General features: G+C 41.7%; 2 protein-coding genes across 2 annotated transcripts in view; both read right to left on the reverse strand.

Annotated features, from left to right (window-relative positions):
* The window catches only part of slco3a1a (solute carrier organic anion transporter family member 3A1a), a 62,832-nt gene that overhangs the window by 33,812 nt on the left and 6,669 nt on the right, over window positions 1-22,351 (reverse strand). The window contains 1 exon segment of the mRNA XM_034085023.2: window positions 18,689-19,145. Coding sequence (XP_033940914.2) covers window positions 18,689-19,145 — 457 coding nt within the window.
* Window positions 11,973-13,645, reverse strand: LOC117447986 (E3 SUMO-protein ligase ZBED1-like). Its single transcript, XM_034085024.2, has 2 exons — window positions 12,671-13,645; window positions 11,973-12,562 (listed from the first exon to the last, which is right to left on the reverse strand). The coding sequence occupies exons 1-2, from the start codon at window positions 13,596-13,598 to the stop codon at window positions 12,129-12,131; spliced, it is 1,362 nt and encodes a 453-aa protein (XP_033940915.2). The 5' UTR covers window positions 13,599-13,645; the 3' UTR covers window positions 11,973-12,128.

Below are 22,351 nucleotides of genomic sequence, written 5' to 3' on the forward strand. Positions count from 1 at the left end.
AAATAACTGCATATACACAAATTATCTGGAATAAGGGTTTTAATGTCCAGTTTTTATAATACATTCTGGGGATTTTTATAGAAACAATTTCCCAAATTGGGATCAATAAAGTACCATCTTACCATCGTGGCTGAGGTATAAAGTTTGATCCATGCTAGGCTGCAGATGACAGTCATTTTAACTTAACATGCTGTTTGTTACCTGTTGATATGAGAAGCAAAAGCGGACATTGCTTTGGAGGCCTGTGCCGAGTGAGTCACCCAACGTTAGGGTGTTTTGTTTTGTATTGCTAACTGGCTACATTTTTGTCCCACCTTTCATAGTTTCTCACATATGTGTCAGCCTGATTTTCACCATTCAAAGCTACACTATCGACTCTTTATTTAACGGCTAGGCCGTTAATATGCATGAAGTTCTGCACTTGGTCAAAGGATTTACAATTTCCACATGCAGTGAGAGTGATTGGTGGTCATCAACTTGTCAATCAATGCTCTGCTGTTAATGGGAAGGACACAGAGTTACCAGCATTGATGTTACATGTAGAGGCTACACACATTGACTGTTCTATGACTTTTAAGTAACACACATAGAATATGCTGTACTTGCTGTGTGCTGGAATAACTTTTTCAGACTAACCTCGTACCTTGTTGGTCTGCGGCTTTATTTAATAGGTCAATACTTTCTATTTATCACATGTTAAATGGTGGTTTTTTAACCAGCAGGTGTCCAACTTGGTATAACACACCTTCTACAATATCATGAATACTTTAGTGACATTTTGTGCACTTAGGTATCAGTTCTGTATGACATTCATAAACTGTTCAAGCATGCAAAGACATAATCTGCAGGTCTCAGATTACTATCCACAAATCTGCTGACAACAAAGTGAGACTGAGTGAGGCTAAACAAGTTCATGAAGGTAACGGCTATGACCACAGTGATCAATGTATCTATACAAATTCAAATGTCCGACACTCTGAGGAGAATTGACAACATTATAATCTTTAATTTTCAAACATTATCTGGATTGAAGCACCACTTCCTATTTCTCTCTTTGGAAGTTACTAATTACACCCTCACCCTACAGGCCCCTGAACAGTACCCCTCTGCTGATGTGAAAGTGTAAACAAAAACAAACTTGACTTGCAGAGAGGAAATAAGCAAATCTAAATTAAATTCTGTACGCAATTACTTAATCAGATTTTGACATCAGTTTCTGCAGAGCTGTTATGTAAACTTAGCCCTCCTTATGCTTGCCGGATTAATGATAAACATGCAAAAATGTCTCTTCAGTGAAGTCTATTTTGAAAAAAGGTAGAGAGGATATGAACGGCTACTAAATCTTCAATGATCCAGAAGTAAGTGCTAACAGCATTAGACAGCAGCTTTCACCCCGTGAAGCGAAGCCTCAGCCCACCTGAGTGGCTTTTAGTATCAACGTCAACATTATTCACGCTAGGGCAGGAGGTCTTACCTGGTGCCTTTAAAAAGATCTTTAGACTCTCATGAAATTGATGTTCTCAATGTTTGTATCACTGTATATTTAATGACATTAATATATCTTCTCTGACCTATGAAAACCATGCATTCATATTTATTTTGATGTGGTTCAAAAATATTGAGTTTACTATGATATATAAACAAACAAATATTCACATTTCTGAGGCTGGAAACAGCAGGCATTTGGCTTGAAAAATGCCAGTTTTTATAATGTTTCATAACATTTTATAAATGTCAATTTTTTTGTTACAGGGTGGGATAAGAACACTGATTGTTTGATGGTCAGCCATATCCTACAGTAACCCTGTTGGCTCTCCACAGCCATGACCTAAATATAAAGCCAAAGCTTAAAGTAGGCTCTCAACTCACATTCAAATGCCATTACATCAGGATCATCCTGCTTCTACTTCCGCTTACGTCAAATCATCTAAAACTTGAAACCAGCCTGCTGCACCCAGCAGCTGCTTAACGTCTAGTCAACTTCTAACTGGCACTGAAGCAGACAAGTGTTTCACTGATGCCAAATGGATGCGCTAAAGTGCAGCCTACGGACACAATTTAAACTATTAACATCTGACCCTGAGGATGAACTGCTGAACTGATGAACTACTCACACTGCTTCTCAGCGGCTCTTTCCCTTCGACACCCCGCAACGCTAAGTTGATCTTTGGCTCAATTTAAGCCTCAGAGAGGTCGTGCCTGAAATGAGAGGGCAACACCAGGGCTTTCTGAAGGCTCCACTACTCTTGATATACGTCTAGAACAGGGGTCTGCAACCTTTTTGACCAAAAGAGCCATTTTGCCCCCTTTTCCACCAATGTTTTTTGTATGCAGCCGCAAAACATATTTTATAGGTTATAAAGTTGTATATATTGTTACATCATATACAAAAACTACAGTTTGTTTGCATTTATTATTTATTACATTATAGAAAGCTGTTTACCTCAATTTACCATTTACCTTAATAATAAACAAAGAACTCTTATAAGGAGAATTAAAAAAATACAGGCCTACTTTAAAATAAATTGACAAAGCACTTGGGGAGTCCTCTGCACATTTGAAGAAAATGAATATAATTCAAATGGGCCAACTTTGAAATAAATAAAACATATAGCTGCACCCTAAAAAGAGTTTACTGATTGAATTATGACTGAAGATCGTCAGCTGTCTTCCTCTTCCGTGTTTTTCCTCCAATACGTAAATGTTGCAGCACCTTTGACAACTTCTCTCCACATATCAAACATATCGGTAAGCCAGCATCGTTTGCAGTGAAAGTGTTAAATGTATTTATGTGTCACAGTATCACCTCAAAATACAAGATACGAAACATTTTCAACTGAGCAACAAAATATAAATAGTCGTACAAATATCTTAATTTGATTTCCTTCTTATTTTTGTCTAAGCTCAAGGGAGCCAGAGCAGAGGGCTTAAAGAGCCTTATGGTTGCCGACCCCTGGTCTAAACTGCTGATAAACACATTCATTTTAAATAGCAGAACAATGCACTGACTTTCCCTGATCCTGCTGCACTAAAAGTAGGATTTTTACTATATCATCCTCAGTTATTTCACACAAAACAGACCCCGGCGTCTCCAAACTTTTACTTTCTAATGTCAGATATGAAGACTTGTTAGGACCATACATATTTATTTGAAATGCCACTTAAATTAAGTAACATTTAGGTTTAAGTTTCAACCACAAATAATTAATTCACTATCTTTTACTACAGATCAGGAAATGGTCCAGCTCCATAAATATGCTCACTACGTTTTGTAGATCCCATCCCTTATTTGAATTGGTGTAAATGTTATATTCCTAAAAATGTAAGCTATATATATTCTAAACCTTACTTTACCAAAACACTTAGAACCTATTAAAAATAAGAGAAAAACAAGTTAAAGGTGAAAAAAAAGAAAATCTGTTTTGTTACCATTTTCGTTTCATTGTAAATTGTTTTGTCTTTGGGTTTAGACCATTGGTTGGATAAAACAAGATGTTTAAAGAAGTTACCTTGGTCTTATAAGTCATAGCCTCATAGACTAATCAATACATTCACTTATTGTATTTTGCATTGTTGAGTTATATTCATACTCGCTGTGTTAAAAATAAACGTTGACTGAATATTTGCTGTGCCTGACAGATCTCTTTATAATTCAGTAGCTGTGACTACCGAGCTGCCACATCCAGTGACTCTGTGGATGACAATACAGAGAAAAGTAAAACACAGTGGAGCGGGATGGGAAAGGAAAACGTTTTTTTACCCAGTGAGAAAGACGTCAGAGCTGGAACAGAAAAGCCCTGTCATGGAAATAAATGTTGTTTTTTTTGTTATCTGAAAAAAATCTACATCCGGCCTTCTTAAACGCAGATTGAAGCCATCATGATAAACTTTGGGAAAATAACAAACTATGCATGTGTGCGTTCATATCCTGTGTGAATGTCTCCTTACAGATAAATATTGGAGGGTAACACTTGATAATGAAAGCAATGGAAACATTTATAAATTGTTTAAAAAGCATCTATATCCATATTACATGTTGCCTAAATCAACACGTGTAAATTAATCATAAACAGATGGAGGTGGCCCTGCCTCCCCTAACTGAACTCAAACTTAGTCTCTTAAATTGCATGAGGAGTTTAACTCTCCTTATGTTACTAGACTCCATGTACTAATATGGATGAGAAATGTGTGTGAAAAAGGTGCCTCAGCAGACAGAAAAGTCATGTAGATGTAAATTAACCACAGTCAGTAAATGCACCATCGTTCTGAGAAAATGTGTTTTGGCCATTTTGACATTTCAGGAAAAGCACAGGTGTCAATAACAAAATGTAATATTGTATTAAGCCGTTTCAGTTTCAGGGTCATGGTAGTGTGCATGCTGGTTCACTGTTATATACACAATATCATAAACATAATAATCAATGTAATTAGTAACACCTGAGCTTTACAAAAGTCAAAATGTCTGCTATGGGAAAAGGCCGAAATAATCAAAATCCCTTGTGTGGGTATATCACAGGTTTACCTGTGGGCCTTAACAACACACACATGCTAATTGTCGGAATTGATACTCATATTTTTAAGTGTTTAAAATGTTATTTTTGGCTGAAAACACTGCTGTAAAATGTGGATGCATTGTTCCTTGTCTTCCTTTTTCTAGTCAAATAAACTGAGCTAATCAGAACATGTCAGTATCATTAGGCTTCTTCAACCTGACACACAGTAACTTAATCTTTGAGTCCAATTAACCTCGTGTCATCCCACTCGCACTATTCCAGGAAGCAGTAAAAGCCCTCATTAACCTAAATGGCATCAGTATTAGTTAGCTCTAAATGAGTGTCCATTTGTTTTTGTTTCATGTCCTACAGCTTTGAATCCACACTCCTAATTAATGACACGATCTTTGTTTTTAGCAACCAGACAGAAAACTGCACACATAATTTAAATGATCAGCTTTGAATGCTAATTAATGCTGTCAGTTCTTTTTCTGTGCAAGGTTCAACTTTTAAATTGATACAAGATTTGACTATTGTTACAATAATAATGACGGCCTTTCAGTGCCATAAGATGACATAAAGAGAGCGGGCATGTTTTCAAAAAGGGCAGCGATGTGATGCTGGAAACAGTCCAGCTCTGGGAACAGCGGGTCAGCAGAGGGGGAAGTCGGAGACGGGGGGAGAGAGGCACGGATGGACGGTGGGAGTTAATGTAACAGAGCCGAGCCTTGTCGTCCTGACTGCTGCTACAGTGATCTGTTTGTAATCCTGCATCAGATGTTTGCTCTGAGCCGATAGGGAGGGAGCGACCCACAGTCTCCATTGTTGGGAAGTTGGGTGGTAGGATGAAGGCATGGAGGAGAAAGGGCAAAAGACCAGAGAGTATACGTCTCACCGATGGAGAGTCGCAGCTGCTCTATTGAAGATGAGGAGCTCAGAGAGGTTTGGGACTCTGACAGCAGCTGCTAACAGCTTCTTCAGCAGGTGGCTTGGCCTAATTATCAATATAGACTTGCCAATTGCCTGTTTCCCCCCTTTCCCCAAGAACATGTGAGAAGCAGGCTCACAATATACAGACAAGTGTACAACAACATGTCTTCCACCAATTATAATGGGGCACTAATTGTGCTACATCCTGAGGAAGAGGAGAATCGATGGGGAAGGACACATGTGGGGGGTGTTTTAGGGAATTTACAAAGTTGACAGAACTACTCACGATATCTTTTAAAGAACTTAAAGAGTCTAACTAGGTTAAGTAACTAAAAAACTAGCACTCAGATAAGTGATACCTGAAAATCAAGCGTGCAATGTGACAGATAGTGTGACAAGGTGTTGATTGAATTGACACCCTGAATTAACAGCTAGAGCATATTTACATTAAGAAATATAAACTTCATTTATTTTGATGATATGCATAAAATGGTATTTTCTGACAACTGAAAATAAAATGACACTATCGGCTAAAGTTTTAATTCTTGATATTTGACAGAGCAAATTAACACAAACCAAAACTTTGCTTTAAAACTAGATATTGGAAATTATGTATGGTATTTTTACTAATTAGCAACCGACCGCTGATTGTTGTTATTTTGAATGTCGAAAACGACTAAGGTCGATGAGAGGTCTGCAAATATTTTACTATATTTTTTGGGGCAACCGGTGCCTTCATTGAAGTGATAATGTTGAAACGGGGAGGCAGAGGGGATGACAAGCGGCAAATGGTCTCGGGGAAAAATTCAAACCCGGGTCCTCTGCATGGGGAACAAGCCATAGCACATGGGCTGCACGTTTTACCAACTGAGCTATAAGAAGACCCTTCTTACTTTTTTGTATTCAAGCCGATCATAAAAAGTAATAATAAACATGTGTAACCCAAGAACTCAACAATTTCAGGTATTGGGGCAGGAATAAATTGACTCAGCAGAACATGGTTGGATTAGACTAAAGCCAGAAAGAAAACAAAGAAAAAGACTCACCTCAGAGTCTGATTAAATATTAGTTGTCTGAATCAAATGGTTAAATATAATTACAGCCCACCTATTGATCAGAGTCCATTTAATTAGGCACTGTTATCCCTCACTCTCCACCATCAGTGATATGGGGATTAAGTGCTGAACATGCTTCTGAGTAATCCTAGGAGCCCAGAGAGCAACCACTTACACACCACTCAATCAATGAGGCTTGGGATTTGTGGTAAAGCCACAAGCACAGCATGAATTTGTATTTCCTGAGCAAAGTCCTTGTCCAAGGTTAGGTCTTGCCGTACACTTTAACTGCTCATTTTTCAGAGTAAAATTATGTGTACTGCAAGTCATCGACAAGAGCAGAGCAGCAGCCATGTGTGTGTGCTTTTTAAAATTGCTGGGGATTGAAGTGAGAGCTGCACCCTCCACAGCAGAACTAAGCATCTCAATCCAATACTAACAAAAAATGAACAACCAGCCTAACAACTGTCCTTTGCTATGGCAACGGCTTGCTAAGTGCTGTGTTTAGGATCTGTCTCCTCCCACCTCTTATCCCCACGCTCCTCCCCCAATGGATGACAACAAATATCCCCTTTTTAATCAGCAGAGCCTGACCCAATTTAACTTGAGACGGCTGCATGGTAAGGTTTACTAAAGCCACAGGGATTCATGATGGAGAGGAGAAGGTGGCACAGGCATGTTTTGAGCAAAATACCAGCTATAATGCAGCAGCTGGCCACATGGGGCACCGTTCAGCCAGCAGAGCCGGGCTCCACTGCTGCAGATGGTGATCTGGTAGGGAAAAAAGAAACATACACATGCCAATAGCAAGAAGCTTCAACATATGGCAATGCAGACTCTGCTGAGATGGCCTGAGGGTTTCATATCTGTTATCCAATACTGATCCATTTCCTGCAGAGGTCTGACCTATTTACTGGCTTCCAAACTGACACTTTCTCAGTTCCCTCCTGTTCCAGCTAAGGGATGAAAGGTTCATCATCGGGCCTGAAAATTGGCCAACCATCAGTGAAACTTTCAGATGTGCATGCTGAGGCCAGTTTCATAGTTATTTTAGACTGGTCTGTGATAAACTAGTCCAGTTTTCTGCTCTCAGGTTAGCTTACTGAAATAAAGACTTACTTAAAAAAGGTTATCCTGTCCAACCACAGGCTAACTTTCCTTAGTTCTGGTCTATAGCTTTGATTCATGGGACAGTTAAAATAGAAATTGGTTCCCATATGTTCAGCTGTTTCCCTTTGTCTGTAAGCCTTCAAAAACAAAACAGGGGATTTTGTGAAAAGATTTAGATGTTTATCTGATCTGCTCTGGCCAGCCAGACGTCCAACAGACAGAGCTGTACAGTCTGTAGCAAAACATACACTGGAATAATTACAGTGTCAATGCATTACCATCTCACAAAAACAGCAGATTGACTGGGGGAGTTAATTCACCAGTCCTTATGAGGCTACTACACGGCCTGGTACACAGCACACATGTAATAATCCTAGTCCACACCCTTCTAAGGTTAATTTAACACAATCAGATAGGTTTGCAAACCCGCCCCATCTGATTCATATCAGAACTACGTCTAAATAAACAACTCCTTAAACAGCTTTTGTCATCTGAAAAAGGCGGCTGCTAAAAATATAAAACTATTAACAGTGGACAGATTTGATCAGTATTTCTTTTCACTAAGCAGGACTGGGAGATAAAATAATTTGATTAAAGAAAGGACCGTTTACTAAAAGGGGAGCACTGAAGTGTTAGTCTCCCTCTGCTCCTTTTGAATCTTTTGCGATAATTACTGATTGGCTTCGAGACAGCAGCAGCATGTTGTTGATAAGTTGGATCCAAGATAATATTCTGCTCAGTGCTCTCTCTACAAACTAGGAACGAGTATGGCACCAAGCAGGGGGGGTCGCTATGTGCGGGCCTGCAGCAAAACGTACAGTAAACGTCTCTGGGTCACTCAGCTTGTAGTACAGTAGACTGCTGAGCGTCCTGTCACAGAGAGCGGAAATACAAGCCCACAGTTCATTATGGTGGTGCAGAGGAGCAGCGGCTGGCTGACGAACGTTTACTGCAACGCCGTTTATCATCTTGAGATAAAAACAAACGGGTGTTGCTAGGCGAACGCAGCATGCAGCGTATGGTAGAGACAGAAAAACCCATTTAGAATCTAATCCTTCAAGATGACATTAACATGTGCCGAGTTTAAGTAGCTTATATAAACGCCCTGCTGCATTAACTGTTTGGAGTCGGAGCATTTTAGCAGAAATGTTGACTCAAGGATCCCTCTGAGACCTTTGTCACTGCGACGACTGCAATTGGCAAAACTGAAGCTAAATGTATCACTGCAGAGCTAAAATGAACGTAAAGAACCATACTATTATAAAAAATACAAAGCAGCTGTACAGTAGCTGAGGTAATACACAGAGCTGAGGTCTGGGAATAAAATACAAACTAGTGGTTGGTAGCAAAAAACAGAGATAGGAAAAGCAAGTTTTTAATGATATTATTCTCCAGGTAGAGGCAGCCATCTGGTTTTATCTCAAACCCTGAATAGAAGGACGTTTGTGTTTTGCCACTTCTAGTCTGTCATTCTTAATTTGGTAGTTCGGCTGAGAGAGAGACAGAGTGAGAGAGACTACCGGCTGGTGTATGAAGTCAACTCAAATCACAATTAGTCATCCCCTCTTTGCAGTTAAAATCCTGTGAAGGCCTTTACAAATTCAACTGTTAATATAATGTTAATGTAAACAATGACAATTGAAATGAAGTAAGACGGTTTGTGGTAGGGATGCACGATATTGGTTTTTTGAAACCGATACCGATAACTTCCTGCTTCTCAAGACCGATACCCGATAATAATATAATATATATATTAAATGTACCTGTAGTTTTTGCACAGCTGGTGGTAAAAAAAAGACTAGTAGTGAGCAAATGACATGAGCATTACTACTATGAACAAAACAAAGCCAAGAACAGTTTTGACTCTTCAAAGTGACCATATTTATTTTCCCAAATAAATATAATTGAGTCAATCAGTCAATGTCAATGACAATGTGTTTCCCTGAACAATGAGTGAACAATGAGTGGTCCATATTAAGAAATGGAAACAACTATTACCTGGCATTACTCTGGCAAACTTCTTGCCTTTTTCAAAAGCCTCGTCGATAGGTAAAAGCCCCGGTGCCTTTGCAGCTGGCTTTGGATTCGCCGCTAGTTTAGCAGCGCAGGCATCTTCGTACGCTTTTAACACACCATCGTAGCGATCGCGATGTTTCAGGTGACTAATCAGGTTGGAAGTATTATAGCTCGTTGCCTTTTTCCCTCCTCGTGGAACTTCTGCATTGCATTTGTTAATACAAATAGCAAGCGAACTATCTAACTCTGAAACTTTGAAATAGTCCCATACTACCGACGACATGTTTGTTTACTGTCCTGGCTTCACGGCCGCACACCATTTACGTCACAGCCAGGCATGAGTTAGGGAGCGCTGGATTTGTGAAAAACTCCCCTCTTCCTAAACCACTAATACCACAGTACTGGCAAAACGGGAGGAGCCGAGTGAAAAACAAGCGCCCCTCATCCCAATCCACCCACACCGCAGTATTTTTTTCTTTTTTTTTACCCAAAAAATATATTGTATATTATCGGGGCTATTAATACTTTTATCGGGTTTATCGGGATGACGTCATAATTCCTAATATCGGACCGATAATTATCGGGCCGATAATTATCGTGCACCACTAGTTTTTGGGCATGGTGTCTGGTCAACAGTTTTACAGACTTGCATTTTATAATGTTGTTTATGTGAAAAATGCCTTTTGGGCCATAGGAGGATTGTTGTTGCTGCAATACCACGACTGGCCACTGGGAAGAAAGGGGGAGACACAATACTTCAAGTCAGTGGCCGTTTCTCAATGTCGAGGAGGCTTGCTTGCTTGGTAGCACATGTAGGGGTCCTTCTCACTTTGGTTAAATGGAATCCTTGCGTCCCTCACTTGCGTCGTTTCCCTGTGACTAGTCCCTCCCACCAGGGAAGCATGGAGAGACGCAAGGAAACCACGAGAAGCAGGGAAATTAGTTTTAAGAGCAATGGGACGTCCTTTCCTCCGGAGCATCACGTGAAGCGACGTCCGTTTGTGATGATGCTGCACAGCTGATTGTCTGACAGCAGCTCTGTCCCCGTTATTTCCACACACACCCCCACCTCTGTTAGTACACATTTACTGACACAAACATTTGTATCATCTGTTGTAGACCCAAATAAATAAAATAAAATAAGAACTCATTCTCAACAAAGATAAACGCCATTCTTAAAATGTATAAACGAACATTAGTTGGATTAATATTGATTAGAGTGCACAATAGAAATAAAATAATTGAGAGAAGATATGATATGTTATCTATCAAAACCCAGTTAGATTAACATTCATTGGATTGCACACTGTTTGTGTGGATATGTAGCACATTAACATTTTAATAGCACTTAATGACTGACTGAATGGAAATGACAATAAATGAAAATGTAAAACGAAAAATGCGATCATGACATTTTTTCCAAAAAATGAATACAATTATTTTTGACCACTTTGTTGTTCAGATATATCACATATTTGTAAATAAATGATACATTAATTGAAACAAAACACGGTATAAACTGAGGAGTGACTCTCGTGAGGTTCATGTATTTTCTTCACTCCGCTGGGAAACTGCTCTCATGTCAAGAAGCATCAGATCATTGCATGCACTGCATCGTCCAATCAGTGAGCGATACACAGTAAGGGGGCGGGGCGAGTGTCTGAGGATTTCATCGGAGGATGCTCTGGTGGTTCCTCGATTATAGCTCCTCCATTATCGCTCCTCGCTCCTCCGGCAAAAATAAGGCCATTGGGACGCTACTCAAGATGGCGCAGACAAATTAACTTCCGGTGAGACCGAGACCGAGGAGCGAGGAAATGAAAAATAAGAGAAGTGAGAAAGGGCCTATGCTGGGCCGATAATTATCGGTCCGATATTAGGAATTATGACGTCATCCCGATAAACCCGATACCAGTATTAATAGCCCTGATAATATACAATATATTTTTTGGGTAAAAAAAAAGAAAAAAATACTGCGGTGTGGGTGGATTGGGATGAGGGGCGCTTGTTTTTCACTCGGCTCCTCCCATTTTGCCAGTACTGTGGTATTAGTGGTTTAGGAAGAGGGGAGTTCTTCACAAATCCAGCGCTCCCTAATACTTCGAACCTGATCAGTCACCTGAAACATCGCCATCGCTACGATGGTGTGTTAAAAGCGTACGAAGACAATAATACAATAGAGTGTGTGTGTGTGTGTGTGTGTGTGTGTGTGTGTGTGTGTGTGTGTGTGTTAGGGGTTTCACAACTACCAATATTTACTAGTCGACTATTTTTCAAAATAGCAGTCGACTAGTCGACTAGTCGTTGCGTCATAATAAAGACACGCAAAGAGAGGTGTTCAACTGTATTTTATTTTAAATGTGTGTGACATGGCTGAGTAAATAACAAACAGTGCATTAGTACATAACAAACAGTGACTTCGTAAATAAGAAACGGTAACTGGACTCACCAAAATGTACAGCAAAAAACTCGCAAACTTAAATGCCACGTAAATCCATTGCGCAACAGCGCATTGCGCAACACGTTATTCGCTGTCCTCCGCGATAACGTCCACATTTCCACCTTTCTGGTTTGCGTTGAGGAACACCAACGCATCGACGTGTGCGGGAAGGAGGCTTGACCGCTGTCGGGTGACAGTGTTGCCTGCCAGGGAAAAAACTCTCTCACTCGGGGTGCTCGTGGCTGGAATAGCCAGATAGCTCCTTGAAAGCTTGGGGACACGGGGGAATCGGTGCGCGTTTTCTGCCCACCACTCCAGTGGGTTATCCATAGTGGGGATATGCGGTGTCTGGCAGTATTCCCGTAGCTCATCATCCGCATCACCGTTGACCCGTTTTCTCTTGCGGCTGCTCTCGAAATGAGCTCCAAACAGCTGTTCAAAGTCACTCTCCAGTCTCGCCTTTTTGAAACTTGTTTCCGCCAGCTCCACTCCAACGTTGTCTGCGATCTCCTCTTCACCTACAGCAAAAATGAACCACATTAATGATAAATACATTGTTTTACAATTTGGCCGGTTTAAGTAGTTTTTTTTTGTGAAACTATTATCGCTATTACAACTCTATTTACCTGTAGCTCCCGGCTGTTCCACCTCTCCGTCTTCACGCACTAATTGTGTCAGGCGCGCCTGGGCTTCCTCTCTGACATTGTCTGGAAGGAACTTCAGATGCTTAAATCGTGGATCTAGCATGCATGCCGTGATCGGGATGGATTCTGCCAGCAGGCGAGACAACAGCTTGAAGCGGGTTGTGAGCTCTTTCCTCACGGTATTCTTGAAGGAACGAATAGCCGCAAGATCTGACTCATTTGCACTGAGCGTGTTGTTAGCCATGTTCAGTAGCACGGGGTAGATGAAGGACAGCCCGACGTGATTTTCTCCGCACATGATTGTTGTCGCCTTTGCTAGAGGCCTGAGCACCGGGATCAGCTGTTCCACCAGTTCCCACTGGCACTCTCTCATGGCGAGGGATTTTCGGATGCCAACTTTTGTCACTATCTCATCCGCAAGGACGGCCTGCACCGGGAGTCTCTGCTCATACAGTCGCTCGAGCATAGTGAACGTTGAATTCCAGCGGGTCGCACAATCGTTTTGGAGTTTGTGTACTTTTACTCCAAGCTGTTCTTGACGTTTCTTCAAAGCACACACTGCTACTGAGGAGTGACGAAAATGACTGACAACACGCCTGGCAGCATCTGTGGTCTTGGCGATTTCTGGTAAGTGCAACCCTGCTTTTATTGCCAGTTGAATGGTGTGTCCGGCGCATCCAAGGTGGTGGGGAAACTGCTCGCAGAGCTCCATTGCCAGGTTCATGCTGCTTGCATTGTCATGAATAGTGCAAAACACAACTAAGTCCCACTCCTCAATTGTTTCTTTGAGCCTCTGGGCTATATTCACAGCGGTGTGTCTCTCTGGCATTATAGTGGTTCGCAGCACTCTGGATTTTATCTCCCAGGTGTCTGTGATGTAGTGGGCAGTTATGGTGATGTATGGATCCATGGTGCAAGATGTCCACAGATCAGTGGTTAGTGAGACACTTTTATCTTTCATCTCATTGGCAATCCTGGCTTTCACAGTGTTGTACTGTAGCATGATGTTGCTCCAAAGTGTAGCATGTGACGGGATCTTATAGCCTGGCTCGAAAAACTTCATAATGTCCCTGAAGCCTTCTCCGGAAACGGCAGAAAGTGGTCAAACATCCTTGACGACAAAGTTGATAAGCAAGTCTGTTATCTGCTGTCTTCTTTTGTCCGTAACGGGGCGCTTGGAAAAATCAATAATGCTCGTCTGTCTCTGTCCTGTGCTGACGGCGGTCCGTTGCTCACTGGTGCTGCTAGCATTACTGCTAGTGCTAGCTGTCGGCAGCGGGTGTTTCATTTTTAGGTGGTTGCGCATAGCAGAAGTATTTTTGTTGTACTTTAGTACAGATGTACACAACTGACACTTAACTGTGGAGTTGGTTACGTCTTCTTTGAAGTACTGCCATACATATGAATGTCGGACGTTTTTTGGAGCATTTTGCGGCACCTCGTTCACCTCCATTTTGTTCACGACTAGTTGACGAGGGCCTACAGCGACTAGTGGTAAAGGTAGTCGACTAGTCGATTAGTCGGTGAAACCCCTAGTGTGTGTGTGTGTGTGTGTGTGTGTGTGTGTGTGTGTGTGTGTGTGCGTGCGTGCGTTGGAGCTATGTGCAACTCAAGGCATATGCTCGAACCGGAGCTGCCTGGACGCTGCAATCATGTTGTGCACTATCCGTGCTGAGTGTGCTGACTTTTCGTACAATGTCCCACTGTCTGGCTTCCTGCATAAAGTGAAGTGCTCGGCGCAGTTGTGGCGAAATGTCGCTCCTCTGTTTTCATTTAAACAGCTCCTTATATCCGTTAGCGCAGCTAGCTAGCACCAGATGCTAACAACAACAACAATGCACGTAAGGTCTCTCTCGCTCGCTCGGGCCACACATACACACACCCTCCCGGTCCTCCAGATGGCCAGTCGGTGCCTGCCGGTGAGCGTGGAAGTGTGGTCTGCCACAAGCGGGCGGCAGGAGCGGGGCTGTCAGCATCAGCTTGTAGATGGTATTTTAAACTCGATGCGCTCTGAAACTACGGGGCGGCCAAGGAAAAAAAATACACATGCGTTAATCGCGTTAAAATAGTTAGTGGCGTAAATCTTTTTTTATTATCGGTATCGGTCTTGAGAAGCAGGAAGTTATCGGTATCGGTTTCAAAAACACAATATCGTGCATCCCTAATCCACACCCAACAACATTGTATAGTGCTAATTAGCAAATGGTGGCATTTTAACCTGCTAAATTAAGACTGTAAAAATGACTTACTTTAAATAAGCATATTAGAGTTGTTAGTTTGTTAGCATGCTGACATTAGCATTCAGCTTAAAGCTTTTTTTTTTTTGGGGGGCCAGAGAGTGCTTTTTTATCAGAGATGAATAGTTCAAAGGGGGAGATAGAGGGGAGGACATTGCCGGAAATGTTCGCCGGGCTCGGGAGTCAACCTCGCTTTCTTGGCAGCGGACACTGATATGTCAAAAAATAATACGTTTATTTATTATAGCAATGAGCTAGCCAGTGGCCCTAAAACACCACAGTTCCTGCATTAAGTCTTGCAGAGCTGCTAGCAGTAGGGAGCGCAGGATGTTACTTGTAGCAGATTCGGTATGAATGCTTCAGTTAAAATAAAAACCCGCTTCTTCAACAACTTCAAGACTCTGTCATTGTTGCCAGTAATATAAGCTACATTAGAAAATTGCACTTTAAGCCTCTCCACCATTAGCATTTTAAATCGGTTAAGAATTTCTTATATGAATTATGCAACAAGCAAAGTCCACATGTCCAAATCTGTGAGATTTTGCTAAAAGGGCATGGCATCAATGAATTAATTAATGTCATCCTTTCAGTCCCCCCCCATATATGTAGTGTACCAGAGGCGGTACATACTGTACATTATAGTTGCATGAAGCAATCTCAGGCTGTTTAAAAGCTTCTGAAACCTAAAGAGGCAGCGGGTGGAGTCTACGATACATGACGCCAGCTCTGGACCCTTCTCTGTGTCCTGTACAGCATATTTATGCAGTCAGGGGTCCTATGGGAAGAGCCAGAATTAGCAGTGGATAGTGAAAGGTCATAGAGCAGTGGGAATAAAGATCCCGTTGACGCAATCTGTCCAATATTTATTTCCCTTGGCCAGAGTTTGAGTGCCTACGTCTAGACTTGGGGAAACAAATCAAAACAACAAATTGATATAAAACACATTTGTTAGTGTTGGTGATGGCATTCAAACCTTCAAACCGGTTTCTGGCCAACTTCCTTTTAAGATGAAAATAAAGCACACGTAAGCATTACACAAGCTTCTAAAAAGGAAATGACAGTGAACATATCTTAACCAGACAGAGAGAAGAAGCTTTCTGAAGAGTCACAACCAACTATGCTGGAGTGTTTTACAGCTGTTTAAACAGTGAGCCTGCCTGCTGCAGTATACACAGTCAGAGCCTCTGGAGGAGTTGTTTTTCACAGGCCTTTGTGGTATGCATGTGCGTCCCGGCCCACTCAGACCCACCTCATGGCTGGCCGGTTGGCATTCCTGCCTCTCTCTGTAATTATGGCTCTTCTCCAAGCCTCTCTGCTCTGCTCTCTCCGCACCGCCATATTCTTAAAAGGGTGGGGCCTGCCTCGCACTTTCCACCTGGCCAGTTGACTCAGGCTCTAATTTTAACAATAACACATCACCAGGAGAAGATGTACACGGACAACAGAAGCAGGCAACAGTTGCATGCAGTGGGAAAAATATCCGTTTAAATTACACTTGGTGTCATGTATCATGAATCAGGGTTAATCATAATGTTCTTCAACTTGCAGTGAACCTAAAAACCATCATTAATACAGAACTAAAGTGAAGGGAATACTTTGCTTTCAACCCTGCCTCCTATGGAGTGTGTGAAGTTTTAACACACAAGTTGTGAAAGAGTCTAGATGTCAAACTACACACAGTAGATACACACTTGTAATCTGGCAGTGTGAAAATGAGAGCCTAGGGGAAGTTTGACTTTACGTGCTCATACAGCACATCTGTCTGCAGCTGTTAGGAGACACGTGTAAGGTTGAAGATTCTGGTCTCAGATTTCCAAGGTGTTTTTCTCTCTAATTTCTCGAACAGCCTCCTCAAAAGACTCCAAAATGTCCCCTAAACCTTCAGCAAGACATGTCTGCAGGCACGAAATAACACGAGTAAGTGGTGACCTGACGTTAACAACAACATTACATTAGAGCCAAAGCCTACAGAACTTTGCATAACATTCAGGAAATAAACAAATATTTGGCCAGCAGTAACCACTGCTGCTGTAACAATGTGCACTTGTTGATGTAAACTGATGAATAATCCAAATACATTATCAGTATGTGGAAGGAAATCTCACAGCATTTCAGACAATCTACTCCATTCATGCAGCTGGGGGCACATGACATGCCTGCAGCAGAAGGATTAGGATGATCAGCTGAGCGCGACTCAATACCACATTGTTCCTCGCTGCTCACCGCTTGTTTTTCCTCCAACTCTCCTTGAGCTTATCAGAGGAGGACAGAACCAAATCTCACCTCCCTCACGCGTGCCAAACTTCAATCACTCGCAGTCCACTTCCCACAGTCAATTGCTTACAAGCTACTATGGTGTTGCCAAAATGTCAAAGCCTTTTGTGGCACTTTTTAATGCTCTTTATTGTCTTAAACAAAGCTTGGGGAGGGCTATTTGTAAAAACAGCTCATGTTCAGGAAAATAAAAACAATGAACGGCAATTAAGAAAATCAGCTTTGGGCTTGAGATTACAGTGCACACTGCTGCCTTTGTTTGCAGGTCACATCTGTATTTGAGGGACAAAAGGCAGCCACACAACATGCTGCTCTGCGAATGTATCAGAAAAAGGGCGAGTGCCAGCCTGAACTGATCTTCTATTCAGGCTCTTATTGTCTCTGTACCACACTGATAACAAACAGCACACATCTCATCTACTCCATCAAAGGCTAATGTGGCAGTCTGGACAACAAACAGCAGGTCTCCGTCAAAACTAGGAAACGTACTATTACATGGATTAGTGGCTGGGATTTCGCAGGTAACTTCTCTGCTCTTATGACCAGCAAAATTAGAAAAATGTGCCAAAAACAAATGAGAAAATTGTGATAAGGCTGGTCCCGGCCAGGAAAGTGTCCAGCACATAACCTCAGGAAAAAAGGGCAGTTTTTTTACAAATTAAACAGGAGATAAACATGAAAATTAGCAAGCATATTTCCAAAAATTATAAAACTTCCCCTAAACATTTGCGCTTCTGTATGAAGACTTGTATTTATAGGCACTGTAACATATTTCGCTGGAAGAATATACTGTAAAATATCGGACATCCACAGAAAAAGCTACAGATGTGAAAATCCTCCATGGCTTAATGAGCCAAGCATTAAAGCTACCTTCTGCACACAGATATAGCAAAAATATACTTATCACAGCAAATACATATCCCTAAACAGCCATTGTGTATTCAAAACTTTGCACAGAAAGCACTTTGAATGCACCTTTAAACCTCAAAGAACCCACATCAGCAGCATCTTCCCTTTGAGAGAGGATTGAGCGAAGCAAAGACATTTAACCCGTATCTGGCCTCTTCGCCACTGAAATGGATGTAATGGAGATTAAAAAGCTCCACGATCTGCTCACCTGGCACTCACGTGAACAGGCTTGTGCTGTTAGCAAAGGGTGTACAGCAGAAGAGCACACATACAGTATATACTGTGTTGACTCAAAGTGTGCAAACATCGCACCTGATGAACAAACACATAGATGTCTGTCTTTCCGCTGTACCAGTTTTAGTTGCCTTGGGAAATCAGTGTGCTGCAGCAAATAGATTTTTAATTTCCAGTGTGATAATCATCTCCTTGAACACTGCTTATCTTGAACAGCAATATAAACCAGCCAGAGATTCTCAAAACTTCCTTCGGCAATGTCATTTGGATTTGTACCACTTCAACAGATTAGGTATTATCTTGATTTCAACAATATGTTCACATGAAAAATATGGATGTAGCTCACCTATATAGAGTGATGAGTCTTTCTTCTTCACGTGATCATCGATGTAGGACACCCCCAGGGGCTGCACCGGCGTGGCCCCGATCCCCAGTAGGACCTGGGCTCCAATCAGCAGCAGGTACATCATGTTGGTGTTGGCCCTGTTGCCGCATATAACGTCCTCATCCCTCTGAACCTCTATGCTGCTGGTGTTTGAGCAAACATCCCGACCCACGTCAGACCTCAACGTCTCCCCTATCTCATACTGTTTTGTCAGAAACTCAGGCAGAGCTGAGAGAAGGGCGCCAAGAGCCATGACGATGCCCCCGCAGCCGATCAGACGGGGCCGATGTGCTTTGGCCCCAAAGTAGCTGACAAACAGGATCAGAGCCAGGTTGCCTATCTCAAAGCTGCTGGCTATCACCCCCACGTCAGCACTCTGCAGGTTGAACCGCCGCTCCAGGGTGGTCAGCACACTCACCTGGAGACAAAATCAAACCAAGTGGGTCAAGGCAATGATTATTGCGGGGAGGCTGTGGCTCAGTGGATAGTATGCTGGACTTAGAAACAGGGGATAGCAAGTTCGAGTCCCACTGCAGTCAGCATGTCGTTGTGTCCCTGGGCAAGACACTTCACCCCAAATTGCTCCTGTGGGGATTGTCCACAGTACTGAATGTATGTACGTCGCTTTGGATAAAAGCGTCTAACAAATGACATGTAATGTAATGTAATTATGAGGGATGGAACACATAAAGACAAGGATGTGGGAATCTGATGCCTAATATCAAGGAGAAAAATCTATTATATGATTTATCGATGATAAGTATTATAAGCATTCAAACTCTATGACTTTATTTATACATGCAACTTGTATCCGTAACATCTGTATATAGAAAAATGTGTGTTCATGTAAGTTTGTCAATGCAGAACATTGTGATCGACAGCGAACAGTTCAGTCAGTTCCAACGGATCACTCAGAAATAGCAAGTGTAATTGGGGACTATATGCTTGAAAAAATCGTGGATTTTTTTCGTCATCAATTCCAGACTGTGCCTTTCCTTGAAAAACCCTGAATAACAATCTGTTCAGATGTTCCACGCTGTGGCTCCTGCCTGGAAACTTGCCTCTGGTTTTGATTAGCCGGGCTCAGATACATTTAGCTTTAGTGAAAATAACTCATCCCAAGCTTCCCTCTCTTAAACAGCTGTCATCCCGCAAGAGCTAGAATCTACCAGTATCTACCAGCTGAACACAACCCAGCAAAAAAGGTTGTTTAACCCAGTTTGGTTTGTTAACTGTAGTTGTCACAGTCTAAATAATGTAATACAATATTTATTTTCAGTGTGCGAGTGCATACAACATTGCTGATGTTATTTCAAAGTCAAAGACATTTTGATAAGGGGTCTGTTGTAAAGCAGAGCTGGGCTGTGTTTGCTTTTGATATGTGGGAACAGTCTATCTCTGCCATGTGAACCACGGCCACACATTTAAACGGTTATGAAGCTATTTTCAGATCCGTCCCAAACTGTCCTTGAAAGGGCATCACAATTTTCCATTTCCCCAACGGGCTCGGGAGTTTTGACTCAACTCTAAACAAACCGTAAAAAAGGATCCACCAACACAAACATCCCTTTTTGAAAAAGGGGACATCACTGCATGATGAATCAACTTGTGGTTTTGCTTTCAGAAAATGGTTTCATCAAATGCTCGATTATGCTAATGTGGCGTACACAGTTGATGTGAATAAGAGCAGCAAGTAACATCGAAGTGACCTTTGAGTTAGCTGTATGTCTCTTAAACAACCACAACATTGCTATCTGCCCACCAAATCTGGTGCTGAATCAGTAATGAACATAGAAGTAACGTCTTAGAGTTTTTGGCCAGTCGGTTCTATTTTGTGATACTACAATATTTCCTGAAGCAGAAAGGAAAGAAAGTACCACACAGATACCCAAAATATGATCCGTTTCTCTAAAACTATCCAAACACTTCTCTACACTCTGTCCATTTCAAGACCATAATGCACAGCAGTCTAGTAAATGAGAAGTCTTTGACAACTTAAACCAACATCAGACAGCCGGTTTGCTTTGTCATTAGGGTTAAAAGAAGAAATAAATTGTCCTCTGTGATTTTTATGAAGCAGAAGTGACAGCAGGTCGTTGCAGCTGCTCTAAACTCAGCTGCACTGACCTTCACTCCACATCAAAGCATTGGGAGGATGATTGTTGGGAGTGTTTCGTGCCGTTGTCCTTTTGGTGACGTTGAGTTGAAAACTTCAGAATGAGTCACAGCTCTCTGCTCTTTCTCACTGAATGCAAACACTCGTGATAGGATGTTTTTATCCAAGCTGGCTCTGCTCCACAGGGATGTGATCTCAACATTGTCTCATCCACCTCTTAGAAATGATGCCAGTTCTAAACAACTTGTTGACACCGTAGCTTTAGCTCTTCACAGATAGTGCCACTTCAACAGAGTATAGCAGAGCAAGTGAAGCCGTCATCAAATCCAATCACATCCCATCCCATCCCATTGCAGGAGGTCTGTGTGAGTAACTGAGAGCTGCTGCTCCCCGCAGTGGAAACACGGATGTGTTGAGCCCTCGTGTCTAGGTTCAACATGTTTATGCACTTTCACTCTGACTTAAACAGGCAGCCTTCCAGGAGGATTACAGTCTGAATAAATGATATAGGAAAGTTTGAGTGGATTGCAAACTGGTCAGTGGTAACAGCCAAATTTTCTCCAAAATACTCAAACTGTGGAAATGTTTTATCTGTTGCATGGCAACAAAACAAACTTCGTCAAGTTGTGTGACTCCTCATCGCCAAACAGAAAAACGAGTCTTGTCTGAGCACAAGAATCCCGAATTCCACAGGCTTTTTTCCCCCAGGATTTACTGACAGGGTGTTTATTAGCAAAAAGGCAGCTCAACGCTGACATCCACTTCAACACATTAAGGTTTAGCTTTGATGGTGAAAGTGCTGAAATGGTGCCATTTGTGATGGCACAGCAGCTGTTTATACCTGAAGTTAAAGCTATTTAGAAGCATTTCTATTCAGCTTTATGAAGTGTAGCCTCCTGAATGGTGGACTGAAGGTTAACCAGAGGTACTTTATCTGCTCTGAATTAGCCATTTTAAAATGTTGTTTTGTTGTTGTTTAAAATCCACAATGTTACCCATGTGAATGCTGTGTATTTTAGACCTTTTTCTTTCTTTCGGTACTCTGTTAATGGCTGTGCTTTTAGATAAAAATGGCCTAAGGCTGATAAAGCAAAAATAAATGACCTGGATGATGTATGCTTTGATTTGCCTGTAAATTAATCAAAATGATTTATTGTCTCAGTATTGAATACAAAAATAGCCTCGCTGTTAACACTGAAATGTAATATGGTTTTAAAATGACAATTACTGTCTGTCATACAATTTGGGCTTCTCCCTCCTTCCTATGCTCAGCTGATTCAGAGCATCTGAAGTTTGACAGGTTTGCTCAGCTGAGACAAACACAGTGAGGTTCAGGTGTTGGTGTAAGAAATTATTCTTATAAAGGAAGTCTTTATACAAACAAACCTTAAAGCCTTTAAGTCATACATACAGCTTCACAGGGCTTATTATCTAGTATCAACTCAAGCAATTAAAATGTTATGTGGTGACTGCAGAAAAGTAGCAACAATATATCTGTCTCTGTAGCT

Source organism: Pseudochaenichthys georgianus, chromosome 6 (assembly GCF_902827115.2).
Source record: "Pseudochaenichthys georgianus chromosome 6, fPseGeo1.2, whole genome shotgun sequence".
In the NCBI taxonomy this organism is placed as follows: Eukaryota; Metazoa; Chordata; class Actinopteri; order Perciformes; family Channichthyidae; genus Pseudochaenichthys; species Pseudochaenichthys georgianus.

What these genes read in the sequence shown, in the direction of transcription:
- LOC117447986 (XM_034085024.2), bottom strand. Translation starts at nt 13,598, where the DNA reads ATGGATCCATACATCACCATAACTGCCCACTACATCACAGACACCTGG. An exon ending in GGAACAGCCGGGAGCTACAG is followed by an intron (nt 12,563 to 12,670) that starts GTAAATAGAGTT and finishes TTTTTGCTGTAG; the next exon opens with GTGAAGAGGAGATCGCAGAC.